We start from the raw sequence: 17,325 nt of genomic DNA, 5'->3' as shown, positions 1-17,325 counted from the left end.
ATACCTTGATGGAGAAGCCTATTTATAGGCTTTGAGAGTGAATCACCACCATTCATTTTTTTGGTGAAATGAGTGGAGGTTGTAGGTGAAGTGAGTGGAGATTGTAGGTGAAGTAAGTGGAGGTTGTAGGTGAAGTAGGTGGAGGTTGTAGGTGAAGTAAGTGGATGTTGTAGGTGAAGTAAGTGTGTGAGGTTGGTGAAGTAAATAAATGTTGTAATTTTAATACATTGGTTAACATTTATTTTACTGAAATTTCGATGTCTACAAATGCCCCCACTTCAAGGCGCGTCGTAGACATGTGCTTGTCACGTGTAGAAGATGCGTTTTGAAGTCCCTTAATGTAGATGTCAACCCAAGGGCCGTCGAGGCTTGATCTTGAATTGGGCTGGAAATTTCTTCAAGGGCCATCGAGGCTTGATCTTGAGTTCGACTGGAGGATTTTCTGGTTTCCTCCAATCGTTGATTTTCCACAGGCTTAGTCTTGAACTAGGCTGGAGGATTTTTTTGGTCTCCCCCGAAGGTCTGAACTTACTCCTTTTATCTGGAGTTGAATTTGATTCAAGGGTGGTGAACACTTGATTTTGAATCGGACTTGTGATTTCTTCAAGGGCCATTGAGGCTTGATCTTGAACTGGGCTGGAGGATTCTTTTGGTCTCCCCCGAAGGTCTGAACTTACTCCTTTTATCTGGAGTTGAATTTGATTCAAGGGTGGTGAACACTTGATTTTGAATCGGACTTGTGATTTCTTCAAGGGCCATTGAGGCTTGATCTTGAACTGGGCTGGAGGATTCTTTTGGTCTCCCCCAAAGGTCTGAACTTACTCTTTTCATCTGGAGTTGAATTTGATTCAAGGGTGGTGAACACTTGATTTTGAATCGGACTTGTGATTTCTTCAAGGGCCATTGAGGCATGATCTTGAACTGAGCTGGAGGATTCTTCTGGTCTCCTCCGTCCGTTGATTTTCCTTTGTGCTACTCTTGAACTGAGCAGCGGGATTCTTTTGGTCTCCCCCCGAAGGTCTACGAGCGGTTTCAGGATATGGCAGGCAAGTACGAGGTGGAGGTGCTGACCTGTTTCTTTGTTCAATCTTTCCAATTCGTATTGAATACGAATTGGAAAGATTGAAGTTTCCTTGTCCCTTCTCTGGTAGTGTATCAACCGTTGAAGATGACTACTCGAGCAACGCTAGGTAAGCAACCAGGCAAAGGTTCCAGGTAGTCGGTTCCAGATCGGAAGACTGACTCCAAGTGCCGGCTGATTGCTCTCTTTCACTTTGTCATGCGAGTAATAACAAAGACAAAGGAAAAGACAGGGAAAAAAGCATGATATGAGATACCTTTGCTTTCAAAGAAGCAGTGAATGAATCAGCACATATATTTGCTGTGCTTGTCTCCACATGCTTCGATGTATCATTTTCACTTGCCTTACTTGCTCCCTTTGCAGAAGTGGTATTTCCTTATGCAGGTTTAGCATCTTCTCTTGTAGTATTTGTCCTCTGATGCAGGAGTTGAATGCAAACCTTGCATTTGAATGGACCCTCACTTCTTGGTGGCAGCGCAAGTTTAAGTGGAGGTTCCGACATATTGCTTTCTCTGTCCTTGTCTTGGCAGGTCGTCTGAGATTTTCCAATCAGCCGGGATTGGATGATCGGCAAGAAAGTCTGCTAGCGCTTGTCCCTTGACGGCTTTAGCTGGGACGTAGATGATCTCATATTGATTAAGAAGCAAAGCCCATTTAGCGAGTCGCCCTGTCAAGACTGGCTTAGTCATAACGTATTTGACAGGGTCGGCTTTAGCAACCAAGTGGATGGTGTAAGCATGCATGTAATGTCTGAGTTTCTGAATGGCAAACACCAAAGCGAGGCACATCTTTTCTATTGGGGAATAGTTCAACTCAGCGCCGGTGAGAGTTCGACTGAGGTAGTAAAGTGCTCCTTCTTTTTGGGATTCATTCTCTTGTGCCAAGAGTGCTCCGATTGAACTTTCCTGAGCAGCAATATACAATATGAGTGGTTTCCCGAGCACAGGTGCCCCCAGGATAGGTGGACTTGACAAATATTTCTTTATGCTTTCAAAAGCATTATGGCATGTTTTGTCCCATACGAATGGAACATCTTTCTTCATAAGGCGACTAAACGGTTGACAACGCCCTGCGAGGTTGGAGATGAAGCGTCTGATGAAGGCTAGCCGTCCTTGTAGACTTTTCAGCTCGCGCAGGTTTCTTGGCTCGGGCAGACAAGGTGCGTTTGGTGCCGTTTGCAGTTTCAGCTCGTGCAGGCAAGGAGCGTTTTGGTGCCTTCTGCAGTTTCAGCTCGTGCAGGCAATGAGCGTTTGGTGCCATTTGCAGTTTCAACTCGTGCAGGCAAGGAGCGTTTGGTGCCGCTTGCAGTTTCAACTCGTGCAGGCAAGGAGCAATTGATGTCGCCTTTTATGCTCGTGCAAACCAGGAGCGTTGGTTGTCGCCGTTTATGCTCATGCGGACCAGGAGCGTTGGTTGTCGCCTTTTATGCTCATGCGGACCAGGAGCGTTGGTTGTCGCCTTTTAGGCTCGTGCGAACGAGGAGCTTTTGGTTGTCGCCTTTTAGGCTCGTGCGAACGAGGAGCTTTTGGTTGTTGTTGTGGATTTGTCAAGCGATCTGGGAGAGGCGTTCCTCACAATCTTCATAGGAAGGAGCCTTGACCGAGTAATTGAAAAAGTCTTCTGGGAAGAGGTCGCACATTGTGATGGGGATGGACGATCTTTGTGTCGAAATTTCATTATCTTCAACACTTTCACATTGTTCTGGAGGTTGACAAGAGCTGTTTTGCCCCCTTTTCGACTGATAAACTTGTGGACAAGATGGTTGATGCTTGTCCAATTTCTTCGAAGCGATCTTCGAACTGCATTCCTCACAATCTTCATAGCAATGAGCCTTGATCGAGTAATTGAAGACGTCGTCGAGGAAGAAAAGATCCCGCATGAACGATCTTTGTGTTGTAATTTCATCATCCTCAACATTTTCATGTAGCTTTGAAGGTTGACGGTAGTTGCTTTGCCCTCTTTCCGATTGGTGCACTTGTGGAGAAGACATATGTTTCTCGTGCAGTTTCTTCGGAGTGACATGAGTCCATCCTTCAATTTCACTTGACTTGGAGCATGCCCCCAACAGTCGAGGTGAAGACTTTGAGTCGAAAGAGCCAGAAGTGACATCTTTCTTAGGGATTTCATCTTCAGTGCCGTTCTCTTGGGTTTGTTGGCATGAAGATTTGTCAGTGTGGACGATGATGCGCCTCCTTACCTTCAGTGGTCCTTTTGTGTCGACCTCTAGGATTGTTTGGCGCTTCATCCTTGAAGGAATCAAGCTTCGAACGTCGCATTTTTCTGCTAACCCATCGAACTTTTCTTCCTTTGGTGTTGTCTTCCTCTTTCCAAAAGGCTTCTCATTATCTTCAAATCTTTCCGAAGCTGATCGTCGCAGAGGAGAGATAGCTGTGTTGCTTTGTTTCTTAGGCTTTAACAACCTTTCAAAAACAGAGCTTTGGGATGTTGGCGCGTTAAGCCTCTTGAAGACAGAGGTTCGGCCTTGATTACCAATGCGATTAAGCACTGAAATTCTGGAGCTTGAATGGCTCATCCTATCGAAGACCGACGTCCGAGGGGCGGGTTTAGGCTCTTCTTGGTCTTATTCAATGCTCACGCTGACGTATTGAGCGCTATTGTTTTTCGCTTTGTTTGAAATCATCACAGGTGCATTTGGTGTGAAGCCAAGTCCAGCTTTGTTGTTGTCAACTCCGTAACCATGCTCCTTCAACTTCTTTTGAGTTTTGGTGAGGTCACGATCTTTGTCGTTGACGGTGTTTGAAACCTTTTTTCCAAGATTTGAAGAGGAAGCAAAGTCATGCCTAGCCTTCTTCGGTCCTCTTAGTTGGAAGAGAGCTTGGTTTCACTATGACACCATGTTGCGCCTCCAGAAGGTTGATGAGTCTGGCAGTTTGCAAGTTTTTCTCATCTGCAGTCTTTATCAGCTTTGCAATTGTTTCCTTCATCTGAACCAGCTATTTTTCAATGGAGGTAGTGCCGATGGTCATGACTTGTTCTTTGTTTGAAGCCATGGAGTGTGCTTGAGTATCTTGAACGGAGACAGAGATGAGAGGTAGAGATTGTCCCACTGGGCGTGCCAAATTTGTACGGAAATTTCTTGAAACAAGAACACGCGTACAAAAATAATATTTTTGTGTTTATGATTTTGGGGTTACGATCTCTCTCAAATTTGGTCATCTGATTCTATCTTCGTAGGGTGTAGGTTTGTGGATGAGTTGTTGATCCAAAGGGCCGTCGGGGCTTGATCTAAGGAAGAACAATTGATGAACGGATCTTCAAGGGGCGTTGGGCTTAATCTTGAAGAATGGGTGTATGGATTTCTTCAAGGGCTTTTGGGCTTGATCTTGAAGGTTGATGGATGAGCAGATCTTCAAGGGCTTTTGGGCTTAGTCTTGAAGAACGATTGGATGTGTGGATTTGTTGAGGTTGTTGATCCAAAGGGCCGTTGGGGCTTGATCTTAGGATGAACAGTTGATGAACAATGAACACTTTCTTCAAGGGCCGTCGGGGCTTGATCTTGAGTTGGTGGAAGTTCTTCAAGGGCCGTTGGGGCTTGATCTTGAAGGAGGATTTGACGAAGAAACGAAGAGTGCTTTCTTGATCCTTCGGGATTTTCTTGAGAGCTTTAGAACTTTAAGGCTTCAAGGTTTTGGTGTGTGTGGGGAGTATTCTCTTCCATTTTGGGAGTAGAGAAATGTATTTGTGAATTGGTTGATGCTTGATACCTTGATGGAGAAACCTATTTATAGGCTTTGAGAGTGAATCACCACCATTCATTTTTTTGGTGAAATGAGTGGAGGTTGTAGGTGAAGTGAGTGGAGGTTGTAGGTGAAGTAAGTGAAGGTTGTAGGTGAAGTAGGTGGAGGTTGTAGGTGAAGTAAGTGGATGTTGTAGGTGAAGTAAGTGTGTGAGGTTGGTGAAGTAAATAAATGTTGTAATTTTAATACATTGGTTAACATTTATTTTACTGAAATTTCGATGTCTACAATTCAATTAACTCATATTCGAGGACAATATCAATAAGATTATCCTTAAGTAAAACATACACCAAACTTGAATCCAAGAACATGGAAAACTGTTCACAAAGTAAATGGTTTACTAAGGGGATTTGACCAACAAGGCCATCCATGTCAAAATTCTGCTATCCCAATGATGTTTGGTGGAGCAAAATTAGTCTCACATATTGACTACTAGAATGGTACTCCTTAACAACATTGGTAGGGGCACAAACAGGTGCATAACCAATTATCTATTTCATCGATACGAAAGTAGATTCTGCAGGGTTGAGGTTCAAGAATATTATCCCTTATTCTTGAAGTTTTAGGTCTTAGGTGCCAAGGATCATGATTTGGGCAAGATGCCACACCTTGGCAGTCCCTAATTATACCATATGTTTATGGTAGTAATCAGATCCGAGAATTTGGTAAACTTCTGCTTTCTACACTTGTTGCTTCAGGAGCGAGTTAGAAACATGGAAGGACGAGAAAAGTATTATCCAATCAAAATTCGATCAGATTTATAAACTTTAGAATTGTACTCATTCATGGATGTAATCATGGTGTGCTTCAGGCAATGTCTTTCATGATTAAACAGTCCATAAGAGCGAGCCAAAGAGCTATGGAATCCTCGTTCGGGAGGTATTTCCATTAGTAGTGTTTTGGGCATAGGTTTTCGAATGAAGATCATGGCGGAGGCTTATTCAACTTTTCCATGCCATGGTTGGCTTCAATGATTTCTCAACTTCTTGATAGTCAAGTGGAGATACATGTCTTGTACCCCACATAAAGTGGTTTATATTAGAAACGTCCAAATAAGGGAAATTGAACTTGTGACGGTTTGACAATCCACTGAATTAGAGGGAACAAGATTGTGATTAGTGTTATGGGAATGAATCATCCATAAGCATCAAAGTTAGAACATTCGAGTTCTAAGACATGGTTTTCATGAAAAACGTTGGGTTTTCATGGGTGTGTTGTTTTCTGAAAACTTCAAGTTTCAAAGGCACTAAATTTGAAACTACAGGTTCAATTTAGTTTATGAACATTTAGTTCATAAAAGAGATGTTCCTGCAAGAACACAGAATGCAATATACAACTAAGTGTAGTGAATTTAAGGTTATTCGGGAACTCAAGTGTGAGTGCTTCGGGACTATGAAAGTATGTTAACGATTCAAAGTATAAAAATAAATTATTGAATCATTAATGTCCAAAAGTGATATTCAGGTTAATAATTTTGGATTCATTATCAGATTAATGGACTACATGTCACTTTTAATTAATTCAATAGATTGGGGTCAAACGGGATCGATCGTAGAAGCAAAAATAATAATAATATTCAAGTTAAAATTATTTAAAATGCTAAAAATTAGCATTGAATTCAAAAAAAACCGTAGCCCAATAACATTGGCTCATGGGTGCCATGAGCCGAAAGGCTCGGGGTGGTTGCAAAAACAGCCCACGGGGTGGTCTTCAGGCCACGGACCAAATCTGGGAGCTCAGTGGCAACGGCCACTGGCGTTTGGGTCAGGGGGTTGGGCACGGGAGCAGGCCCAGAAAAATTGCTGGCCTTGGGTTCGAGTTTATAGGACCATGGCAGAGGCAAAACCCAGCAGGCTGGGCTGCGGGTAACGGGCCAGATAGCAGGAGAAAGCCCAGCAATCAAAAGCTACTGGCAGTCGGGCCGGGTTCACAAAGACAAGCCCAAGAAGGCTGCTGGCTTCCTTAGGGAGCAGACTGGGGCTTCAGGCCCATGCCAGTCAACCAGGCCGAAGACGTGTGGTTGCAGCAAGGCCTAGAAAGTTGATGCCGAGGTTGTGCCACGGTGATGGTGCGGTGGGTGTGCTGCACCCTGTCCAATTTTCTCTTCTTTTTTTTTTTGTGAAAATTGTTAGGGTTAAGGAAAGCTTAACTTGCTTCTAATTTATGAATAGACTTTGACTCACCTATTCCACATAGCAAAAATTGCGTAATGCATGAAACAAATATATATATTGACAAATATATGAACATATACAATACATATACATATATATATATATATATATATATATATATATATATATATCAGAAGGAAAATATAAATATAGGGGTTCATGCATCATGGGGAATGTTTTCATGCTTCAAGGTCGTTTCAAATATCTTATTTTATTTTAAGCGTACCTGATTGGCAGAAAACAAATACAAGCCTTTGAATTTGTAGAAGTTCCTTGTCGGAAAGCTGGAATTGCATCTCCAATGTGTTGTATCACATTCAACATAGAAAAAATAAATTGAATAAATAGCATGTAGATCAACTCAAAATAATAAATTAATCATAAAAAGAATGATTAAAAGGTAATACTCCCCAAATTGAAGATCAAACTCTCTTTAGCGCAGCGTCAAGAGCGTGCTGATAACGTGTTGTAGGCATAATTTACTGAACAATTATGGAGGCCAGAAAGAGAGAGAAGAAGGAGATGTGTAATTGTGAATGTGTAGGGAAGATTAATTCCTTACCCTTTAGGATTACAACATTTAATAGGTAATAGGAATATAAGAGATATTTCAAGATATATTAGGATTTACACAATCACATTCCTAATCTAATAAGACTGCAACATTTGTGAATAGCAATCATCATTGTCTATCTTTGTTTTTTCCAGCAAATGAATTTGTACAAAGACAATTATGATTTAACGTGAATAATAAGGACAATTTTACTGCCTTTACCTTTGCCTTATTCTTACTTTTCTAAAAGAGGTGAAGAAGCTCTAAGAGAGTAGCCGTATCTTGTTTCCATCAAAAGAGGACAAATGGCCCAAAACAAAAAGAAAAGGGCCTGGGTAAAATTGGAATATTGATAGTTGGAGGTGGTCCAGAAATGCAGAGAAGGACCGACGGGAGGCAACTCGAAGATAAAGATGCACGTGACACCCCAATTTGCCCATCAGTATCGTATGCATCATATTGTTAAGACATTTCTTCTTAAATCTTCTTATGCTTCTAATCTCTATCTCTATGAATATACAAGCATTCTCAAGAAATACTACTTCCTTTCCTACATATTATGTTTTTATGTCAACAGTTAAGAGATTTGTACTTGACACCTTTTAACATTGAAAAAGGAAAAATATCACTTGACCAAATGACCAATACCTAGTTGATTTTGGTCTACCATAGAACACTTAATTATGTTTTAGTTGTTTTTTTTTTCAAGGACCGCCTGATGGCTTCGCCACTATGGCAGTCCACCTTTTCAGAAGTTGGGAAGACTCACAGAAGGATTTCAACTTCCTCCTGATCACCATCGTGTGATTCATCAGTGCCAAGAATAGAAACCAAGACTAGCTGTGTAGAATATGAACTTGAAGATATGTTTTAGTTGATCGTTAAATAAGTTATTTTGCCTGCAAATATAGCAAATAGAGTAGGGAAGTCGACGTCTAAAACTTTCTTATATATCATATTTTTATTTTATTTTATAAAATAGATGATTAGGCGGTATTAGTTGTACAAAGTAGGGCACAAAACGACCACCCTCGAAACCAAAGGTGAAAAATCGTACACTCTTCGAGAGCTAACCACCCTTCCCTCCATGGTAGTAGAGGGGGCGAATTTGTTACTACAATTCAACGTTTAATTCCTCCGTTTGAAACCAACCCAACAGTTTCTATAGAACTGATTACCATCAATTTTTATATACTATTGAAGAAAATTTGATGTGCCCCGGAAATATATTCCTTTGTGTTTACAACAGTATTTTGGTTACACGAAATATTATTGTTCGGTTGTAGCGCAAATTTTTAGTTACTATGAATAGTTGAATATGAATCCTAAACAATGGGGTTGAAAAACAAGTGGTTAATTATTCAAATATAAATAAATACAGAAATGGGCAAGTCGGTAGAGTAGAGGTGGAAGCTGCCTGCCCACTCACAGTTGATCAGAAAAATGCGTCAGAAATCTTCAAATTGCACTTTTTGAATGGAAATCACAGCTTCCATGCGCCCTAAAGAGTAGTCAGCAGCACAACAGTAAAGAGCTGGAAGATGGGATATCATATCAGATCAAATGGACGACTCGATTGATGACTTCGGATGTTTCTGCGTTCTAGTGGAAGAGACAAGTCGCATTCAGCAAACGGTGCTCACCTGTCACGTCCCACTTTATCGGAACTGTGATAACTTTACACCATGGGCTTGCGGGCCCACTTCCCATCTCCTCTCCTCCCCTGTCCTCTCCTGTAGAACGAGATTTATATACATAAAGCAGATTTATCGTCATCATAATATATCGATTCATGATTAATATCATGTATATGTTTTAAATATAACGTTATAGTATAACCAGGGACGAACCCATGAATAGACAAGGACGTCAGCTGACTCTCTGAATCTGATGAATCTCTATAGATGACTTAGGTGTTGTTTCTTTAAAAGTTGGAGTTGCCTTTCATGCATTGCCATCAACTGCTTGATATAATGCCTTGAAGAGGGGTTACCCTTATTATTATTATTTTTTAAATATTACCTAACCAAAACGATGTCATTTTGAGCTAGGTTATTTTATTAAAAAATATATCTGCCGGCTGCTGCAAGCCCCTAACTCAATTCCAATTCTTAAATCTGAATCCAACCAAACTCAATCCCTAAGCCCCAACCTCCTACCACCCCGTATTGACTTTTGTTCTATTAGTTGGTATTACTTTAGTGGGAAAAGTTTTTTCGCTATGAATATTGTAAAAAGTCTATCGTGTTATCGAATAGGAGATCAATAGTTGATTAATAGCATGGTGGTTTATATGGAGAGCAATGTTTTTTCTTCCATTGATAAGGAAGCTATAATGCAGCGTTTTCAAAATATAAAAATGCGTTGTGGACAATTGTAACTTGTATTGTTATTTCTTCTATAAATTATAAATGATAAAGCTATGGTTTAATTTTTAAGGTTCTTATACGTATAAAGAATATTTATGAACTTTTACATGATCCTCCAAATAATTTGTTCTAAATTCACAACTAGATACAACGACGAACATGTTCCACGTAAATGGTTCTTTTTGGCGTAACAGCTTGGAAGGCTTGTTAGTGTACAGTTCCACATGGGGCAAGTGTCTTAGTTGGTGACTCAAAGCTAAGATTAAGTTTTTCTATATTTTTAAAATGGGAATTGAAATAGAAAGTATCGTGGGGAATCAACGATGCATCTTTTGGACCCCTCTACCGACCAATATGTCGTGGAATCTTTACTTTACCCCACTGTTTCCTAATTTCTCACGTAAGTGTGTTCCTCTTATTTGCCACCGCAAATCGATCTTACTTTCGCTACATTTCATTAATATACATTAAATTCGAAAAAAAGTTTAGTTTTCACACTAATATCAATTAGCCAGGTGAGATTTTATCTTTAAACATGAACTATATTCAATGAAATTAACTACCCTTTTATATATATAAAAAAAAAAAACAAGTTGAAAAATAATTTACGTGAAATTAATCTACCGACTAAAAAGTGTCAACTTACTCAAAAGTTAAATTAATGGACACACAGAAGGGGCAAATTTAAAAATTTGTACACATATGAAACTATATGTGCATGTTTACTTATTATAAATGAGATAAAGTGAGAAACTTAAGAATAGGGAAACTAGAAAGAAAATCAAATCAACTAGTCTACTAGTGGATTTATTTATTTATTTTAAAAAAGAGGACCAGCTAGTGCTTCGCCACGGTAGTTCGTCTTTTTGGGGTTTGGAAAGACTCTCAGAGGCATTTTAGCCTCTCTTGTCCACCATTGTGCGATTCACTGAAACCAGGACGTGCCTATGAAATACGGGCTTGGAATTCGTCCTCAATCGCTGGGCCACCCCTGTGTTGGTTCTTCTAGTTTATTTGTTCCTGATATTTAGGTATTTGATTACGAATTTTAGGTAAAAGTTAACACTTCTTCAAATTCTTAATTTTTTTTTTTGAACAACAAAAATATGAATTTATATGTTAATATGGAAATTAAAATTAAATTATAAAAAAAAAAATTTCATAACGAGTTTCACTTTAAAATAGTCTTCTTGACGTTCTCTAAAGCTGAAATAGAAGAACTTAGATTCTTCATTTCTAAAGGAAAAATATCTGGATTCATGTTTGTTGCTTCCCTGATCAAGCCTCTTATCATAAAGCGCACTTTCGTGTCGTGTGTGGGTCTTTTGATTGGAATTGGGAATTTTGGGACCGTCGGTAACCTTTTTGTAGTTTCTCAATTATTATTCTTGGGACTATATAATTCAATTTCCTAATGGAGGATGTATGACCGTAATTAAGAGCTTGAAGACGGGCAACTTCTTTTTTGGTATAAAATATGAATCTCACAACAAAAAGCTATGGCCCATTCATTGCATGTGTGACAAATAGATATTCCAAACCAATTCGCGTAATCTTACGAATTGTAAGTTTTTGTATATTTTTTTGGAATTGACATGTTAAAGAGATTTTTTATAATACAAGTAACATCTGAAGAGAAAGAAATCAAATTCAGGATCATGAGTATAGGTGATCTACAAGAATTTTTTTTTGTATGCCTCGATCTTTTAATTCGTTGAATATTTGAGTCTTGTCCCGTGGTGAGCGAAAGAATTATATTTATATGGATTTGGAAAATAAAAATTTACAATTGAGGTGACACAGTGTGTGTGGAAAATGAAGGGGGAGGAAGTAATTGAACTGGTACAAGCAACATGAAAAGTCTCTCCAAATAGTGGGACGAATGGAGCAGTCTCTTTCCGACACTCTCCCAACTCATACGAAAAAACAACGCTATGCCCCAAACCCAACTCTGACTACGTGCCCAACCCACCACCGTACAATAAATTCTCTATTTTTTATTATATAATAATAAATAAATAAAATTAATAACTAATGAGAAGCTACGATTTATTTACATCTTTCGAGTTTGGAAAAATTATGAAGAATTTTACTTTACTTATAACTAAAATCAAACAGACTTATTAGTTCCATAGTTGTAACGTGAGAGTACAAGCTGAACAAAGAATTTTAACCGATGTCATAATTATAATTTTAAATCTCAACCTAACGGGTCCCACACTGTCTTGTCGAACAGTGATTGGCAGTGGGCTTGGACTTGGGCTCCTCCTCCAGCCTATCATATCTCATCCTGGTGGTCCCACACTCCTTGTTGTATTCCTATCATCCACTTTCTTATTTTCTCAATAATAAATTACTCTTTTTTTATGTATTCTCTTAATTTCTTAAAAAATAAAAAATAGAAGAAAAGAAAGTGAAAGCAAATAGCCATCTTCTTAATAGGAAACTTTTTGTATATTGTTTTGATGAAGTTGCATTTAATCTTAAGCCTCTGTACGATAAATTATCATCTCGTCATAAAAAATTTAGTTTCAACAAAATAAAGAATTTAACTTGGATTGGTAACAAAAATCAACACAATGATTAAACAACTTTTTCCACATAATGTTGTGGTGTTGATGGGAACGTGAAAATAGAATTGAGATCGTCTTCGGTGCATCTAGAGTCCATGAATCAGAAGATCCTGAACGTTAAAAAGAGATCTAAACTCTTGATTTTTGTGACGTAAGTCAGTCAGATGGGCTACAAGGGCCATCAAATTTAAAGTAAGCAATCTAAATCTTCTGATTTTTAGACTTACGACACAGAGATTCGAACATGATCTTAATTGTGACATTAAGGATGTGCAATTCAGCTTTGCCAATTTTATACCAATAAAGTTACAACATTCTATATTTTCTATTCTATTAAAAATTATCCCATCCAATTATTCTGAAAATTAATATAATTTTAATAAATATATCCAGCGACCCCGCATCAAACTTTTCCCTTTATAAGCACCCCACCACTCCTCCGACTTTCTTGCACACACTCATTTCCTACTTCTCACAACTGCCACCCTTCTCTCTCTGTTTTCTCAGCATACAAACACAGCAAAAACATGGGGCCGTACCGATCGTCACCGGCCGTGGCGGTCCTCCTCCTCACGATCTTTACTGTCTCATCGGCCCTCGACATGTCCATCATCTCCTACGACAACAACCTCGGAGACGGCAAGTCCACGGGCAGCTGGAGGACTGACGATGAGGTGATGTCGATGTACGAGGGGTGGCTGGCGGAGCACGGCAAGGCATACAACGCCCTGGGAGAGAAGGAGCGGCGGTTCCAGATCTTTAAAGACAACCTCAGGTACATCGACGAACAGAACTCCAAGAACCTCAGCTACAAGCTGGGTCTGAACCGGTTCGCCGATCTGTCGAACGAGGAGTACCGGAACACTTACCTTGGCACCAAGACCCGCGCTCAGAAGAAGCGGCTCTCCAACAGGAATACCAAGAGTGACCGGTACGCGCCGCTTGTCGGCGATTCGTTGCCTGACTCCATTGATTGGAGGGAGGAGGGCGCAGTTAACCCAGTCAAAGACCAAGGCAGCTGCGGTAATTTTTTATTCTATTTATTTAATTGTTTTTACTTTTTTTATTAAATAATTACGAAATTATTCTGTTTAATGATTTATCGGTGATGTTTCTCTCTTTTGCGTGGTCCTAATTCGTTTAGAATTTTGGGTTTGCTTGGTGATATGTCAGAGGTGTGTGATTAGGGAGTCGTTGACTTTGATAACCTGGTTGATTATTGCTTAATCAAAGGGGTTTAACCTAAATCAAACATGGAGTATTCACTTAGACAGTTGATTATTCCGAAATCCATAGTTTCAGACATGGATTTTGCAGTTTCCATGTTTGAATTACCTTATACTTGGAGACCAAATACGTGAACATAATTCCAATTTTTTGTTTGTAAAGATGAAAAAAATTAGAGAAAAATATCTTCCTTCTTTTATGGTAGGAAAAAAATAACGGGTAAAAATATCCGACAGAAGAATCTGGGTTGCCTGCAGTAATGAGGGGGAGGATTTTTACAAATTACTGTTCTTGTTTCCCCTTTTTTGGGTTATGCTGGGGAAACTATTTATTTAAACTAGATTTTGTAAATTATATGGCATGATTAATGAAGATTGGATTATAACTAAAGTATTTATCAATGTGTTTATTTTTTTATTTGGATTATAACTAAAGTATTTATCAATGTGTTTATTTTTTTATTTGTGACACGTCTTATGATTTGCAAATTTTGTTTAAAAAATTAGTTTACCTAGCGTTATTCTAGGTGTTTTTTTTTATATTGTAGGTTCATAGGAATAGGAATAGAGCACGAATTGTGCAAAAAAAATATCAGTTGATTCACTTGGTGAGTTTGTTGTGCACATGTCAACATATATTGGCATACATCGGAGTAATATGATGAGTGATGTAAATACAACTTATCGAGTGATGTCGACGTAACATGTCAAAATATGTCTAGCATGTATTACATAAAACATTTAGTAAGTACAAAAAACTATAAGTACCAAACATTCGGAAGGTCTTCGAAAGACCTTCACGTGTATGCATTATGGACTCAGGTGGTCTTGGGGCCTCCTTGGTCCCTATTTCCATTCGTCCTAGGAGGATCCACATAGTTTTAAAGCATCTCAGGTTAAAAATCCTACGTGGACTGTTTTGACCAAAAAAGGGTGATTTTTTTTTTTAAAGTTCCAAAAGAGATGTCAAATCCTACATGAATCAACATTCTCTACTTTGCTGCAATTGTTTTATTTTAATGTTGGACCCACATATTTCTTTATTTTTCTTCATTTTTTTATTAATTTATTATTAAATTTTGGCCCAATAACAAAAAAACATTTTCATTTGATATTTCGGTTAGAATAAGAGGCTTTACAAAATGTTACTTTGCCACATCGACTATAAAATTGAAATTTGATATGGAGATGGTCTTAATACCCAACTGCATGATGATTGATATTTTTTCCAAATATTTCTTAACTCTTTTGAAGTAAAAGGGTCCTCTTTTGTCATCTCTTTGTAACTCGTTGGTTTTGTGATAATTTCTTGGATTCGACTAGCATTGGATCAACGTATCATAATTACCAGAAAAATAATTGTTTGATGCTTTTGCTCTAATCTTACAATGTGTCGCTAGCAAGTGATATATAGCTTCACATATTGTCAAGTTACCTTGGAATCCTTTTTTGAGTAGTAACCAAATGAATGTGATTGTATATTACAGGGAGTTGCTGGGCATTCTCAACTATCTCCGCCGTTGAAGGTATCAATAAGCTAGTGACCGGCGACCTTATCTCACTATCTGAGCAGGAGCTGGTAGACTGCGATACAACATACAATGAAGGATGCAATGGAGGTCTCATGGACTACGCCTTTGAGTTCATCATAAAAAATGGCGGAATTGACAGCGAAGAGGACTATCCTTACAAAGGATACGATGCCACGTGTGACCCCTACAGGGTCAGTATTTTTTGTCATTTGCTTAGCTGAAATATTTTTGAAGAGGAGCTAAAGTTCACGCTCATTTGGTCATTTGTTTTCTTCTATGCAGAAAAATGCCAGGGTGGTTTCGATCGACACTTATGAAGATGTTCCTGTAAACAGTGAGGAAGCATTGAAAAAGGCTGTTGCCAATCAGCCAATCGCCGTTGCCATTGAAGGAGGTGGCAGAGACTTCCAGTTGTATTACTCCGTAAGTTTTCTTCACTTTATATCACAAAATCTTTGCGATAAAAAGAGAAATGTTGTTCTCTTGTCGGACTTATGTAGTAAAACAAATACATATGTTGATGAACAATCTGACACGAGAGCGTTACTCGTCGAAGAATATTTCATTATTTATTATACCAAATAAAGTAGTCTGCAGCTCAAGTCAGTGTGATATGATTGTTTTGACGGCTTTTGAAGAAAATGCATGAACTAATTTGCCACATGGCTTCAAATGCTATTTCAGGGTGTATTTACAGGACGTTGTGGGACGGATTTGGACCATGGTGTGACAGTTGTTGGATACGGCACAGACAAGGGGCTCGATTACTGGATAGTGAGAAACTCATGGGGCGAAAGCTGGGGAGAGAAGGGATACATCAGGATGCAGCGTAATCTGGGCAACACCGCTAATGGGATATGTGGAATTGCCATGGAGCCTTCTTACCCGATAAAGAATGGCCAGAATCCCCCTAACCCCGGTCCTTCTCCTCCATCTCCGATATCAGTTTGTGACGAGTACTACTCTTGCCCTGAGAGCAACACGTGCTGCTGCATTTACCAGATTGGAAACTATTGCTTTACTTGGGGATGCTGTCCACTTGAAGGTGCCACCTGCTGTGATGACCATTACAGTTGCTGCCCAAGCGCATATCCTGTTTGCGATGTCAATGCCGGAGCTTGTTTGATGGTAAGAACACATAAAGTCCCCATTTCTGATGACCATTTCGTTTTAATTTTTCATGTTGTTTCAGTTGCCGCTCGTTAATTATTTTCTTACATTGTTTTACTTTCTTGTTGAAACAGAGCAAGGGCAATCCTTTGGGAGTGAAGGCATTGAAGCGCACCGCCGCAAAACCCCACTGGGCTGTTGGTGGCGGAAAGAGCAGCAGTGCTTAAGCAAAACACCCAAGCCTTGATGCAGTGGTTTAACAAAAGCTAAGAAGGAAGAGAAGCATCAAAGCATTATTGATAAAATCTCCTCCTTCGTTTATCGTTACCGGCGGATTACGCTCTTAATCATAATTTATATTCCAAGAAAAGGATTTTCAGATTCTGATTTGTATATAGGCCTGTATTTATTACTTGTTGCATTTGATCAGTTGAAAGACAATACATATTGTTGTCAATTTAGCAAATATGCTCTGTAAATTTTCATGAATTTGGCTTTGGCTTTTATGAAAAGTGCTTCGCTCCCAATCCTTATTGTAATTTGCTTAATATATGGAATATGATATTTCATTTGGCCAGAATGTGCTAACACCTGCGCAAGTTAATCATAGACAGGCAATTAATTAAGTAAACTGTAAACATATGAAGGCTACACCAGGGGAATGTTGCTTAAGAGTAACTAGTTGTACAGGACGTCTTCCGTTCAATCTTCCCCCTTAATATTGTATGGTCTAAAACAAATAACAAGATTGAAGGCTTGAGATTGATTCTGAAATGGCTAAAAACGTTTTTTTGATGGTTAAAGTGTTTTTGACCATGTTTGGTACAAAAACTTGGAAACAACTATATGTGCATTGTTACAACCACAACTTTAATTAAGAAACACGTGGTGGATGTTATTACAACAAGCACTTGCATTTTGAATAAAAATATCAAAATGATTATAACAA

At 39.0% G+C, this 17,325-nt stretch overlaps 1 protein-coding gene across 1 annotated transcript; it reads left to right on the top strand.

Annotated features, from left to right (window-relative positions):
- The first annotated feature begins 12,945 nt into the window (after positions 1 to 12,945).
- On the top strand, positions 12,946 to 16,948 carry LOC137716727 (cysteine proteinase mucunain-like). The gene is made up of 5 exons (XM_068456106.1): positions 12,946 to 13,531; positions 15,222 to 15,457; positions 15,549 to 15,689; positions 15,951 to 16,394; positions 16,511 to 16,948. Exons 1-5 carry the CDS (start codon positions 13,036 to 13,038, stop codon positions 16,601 to 16,603), a joined length of 1,410 nt encoding a protein of 469 aa, XP_068312207.1. The 5' UTR covers positions 12,946 to 13,035; the 3' UTR covers positions 16,604 to 16,948.
- The last annotated feature ends 377 nt before the right edge of the window (positions 16,949 to 17,325 follow it).

This window comes from Pyrus communis, chromosome 15 (assembly GCF_963583255.1).
Source record: "Pyrus communis chromosome 15, drPyrComm1.1, whole genome shotgun sequence".
Lineage (NCBI taxonomy): Eukaryota > Viridiplantae > Streptophyta > Magnoliopsida > Rosales > Rosaceae > Pyrus > Pyrus communis.
The sequence above is the reverse complement of the archived record's forward strand: the minus strand, read 5'-3'. Positions and strand labels throughout refer to the sequence as shown.

What these genes read in the sequence shown, in the direction of transcription:
- LOC137716727 (XM_068456106.1), top strand. Translation starts at nt 13,036, where the DNA reads ATGGGGCCGTACCGATCGTCACCGGCCGTGGCGGTCCTCCTCCTCACG. An exon ending in CAAAGACCAAGGCAGCTGCG is followed by an intron (nt 13,532 to 15,221) that starts GTAATTTTTTAT and finishes TGTATATTACAG; the next exon opens with GGAGTTGCTGGGCATTCTCA. An exon ending in ACTTCCAGTTGTATTACTCC is followed by an intron (nt 15,690 to 15,950) that starts GTAAGTTTTCTT and finishes ATGCTATTTCAG; the next exon opens with GGTGTATTTACAGGACGTTG.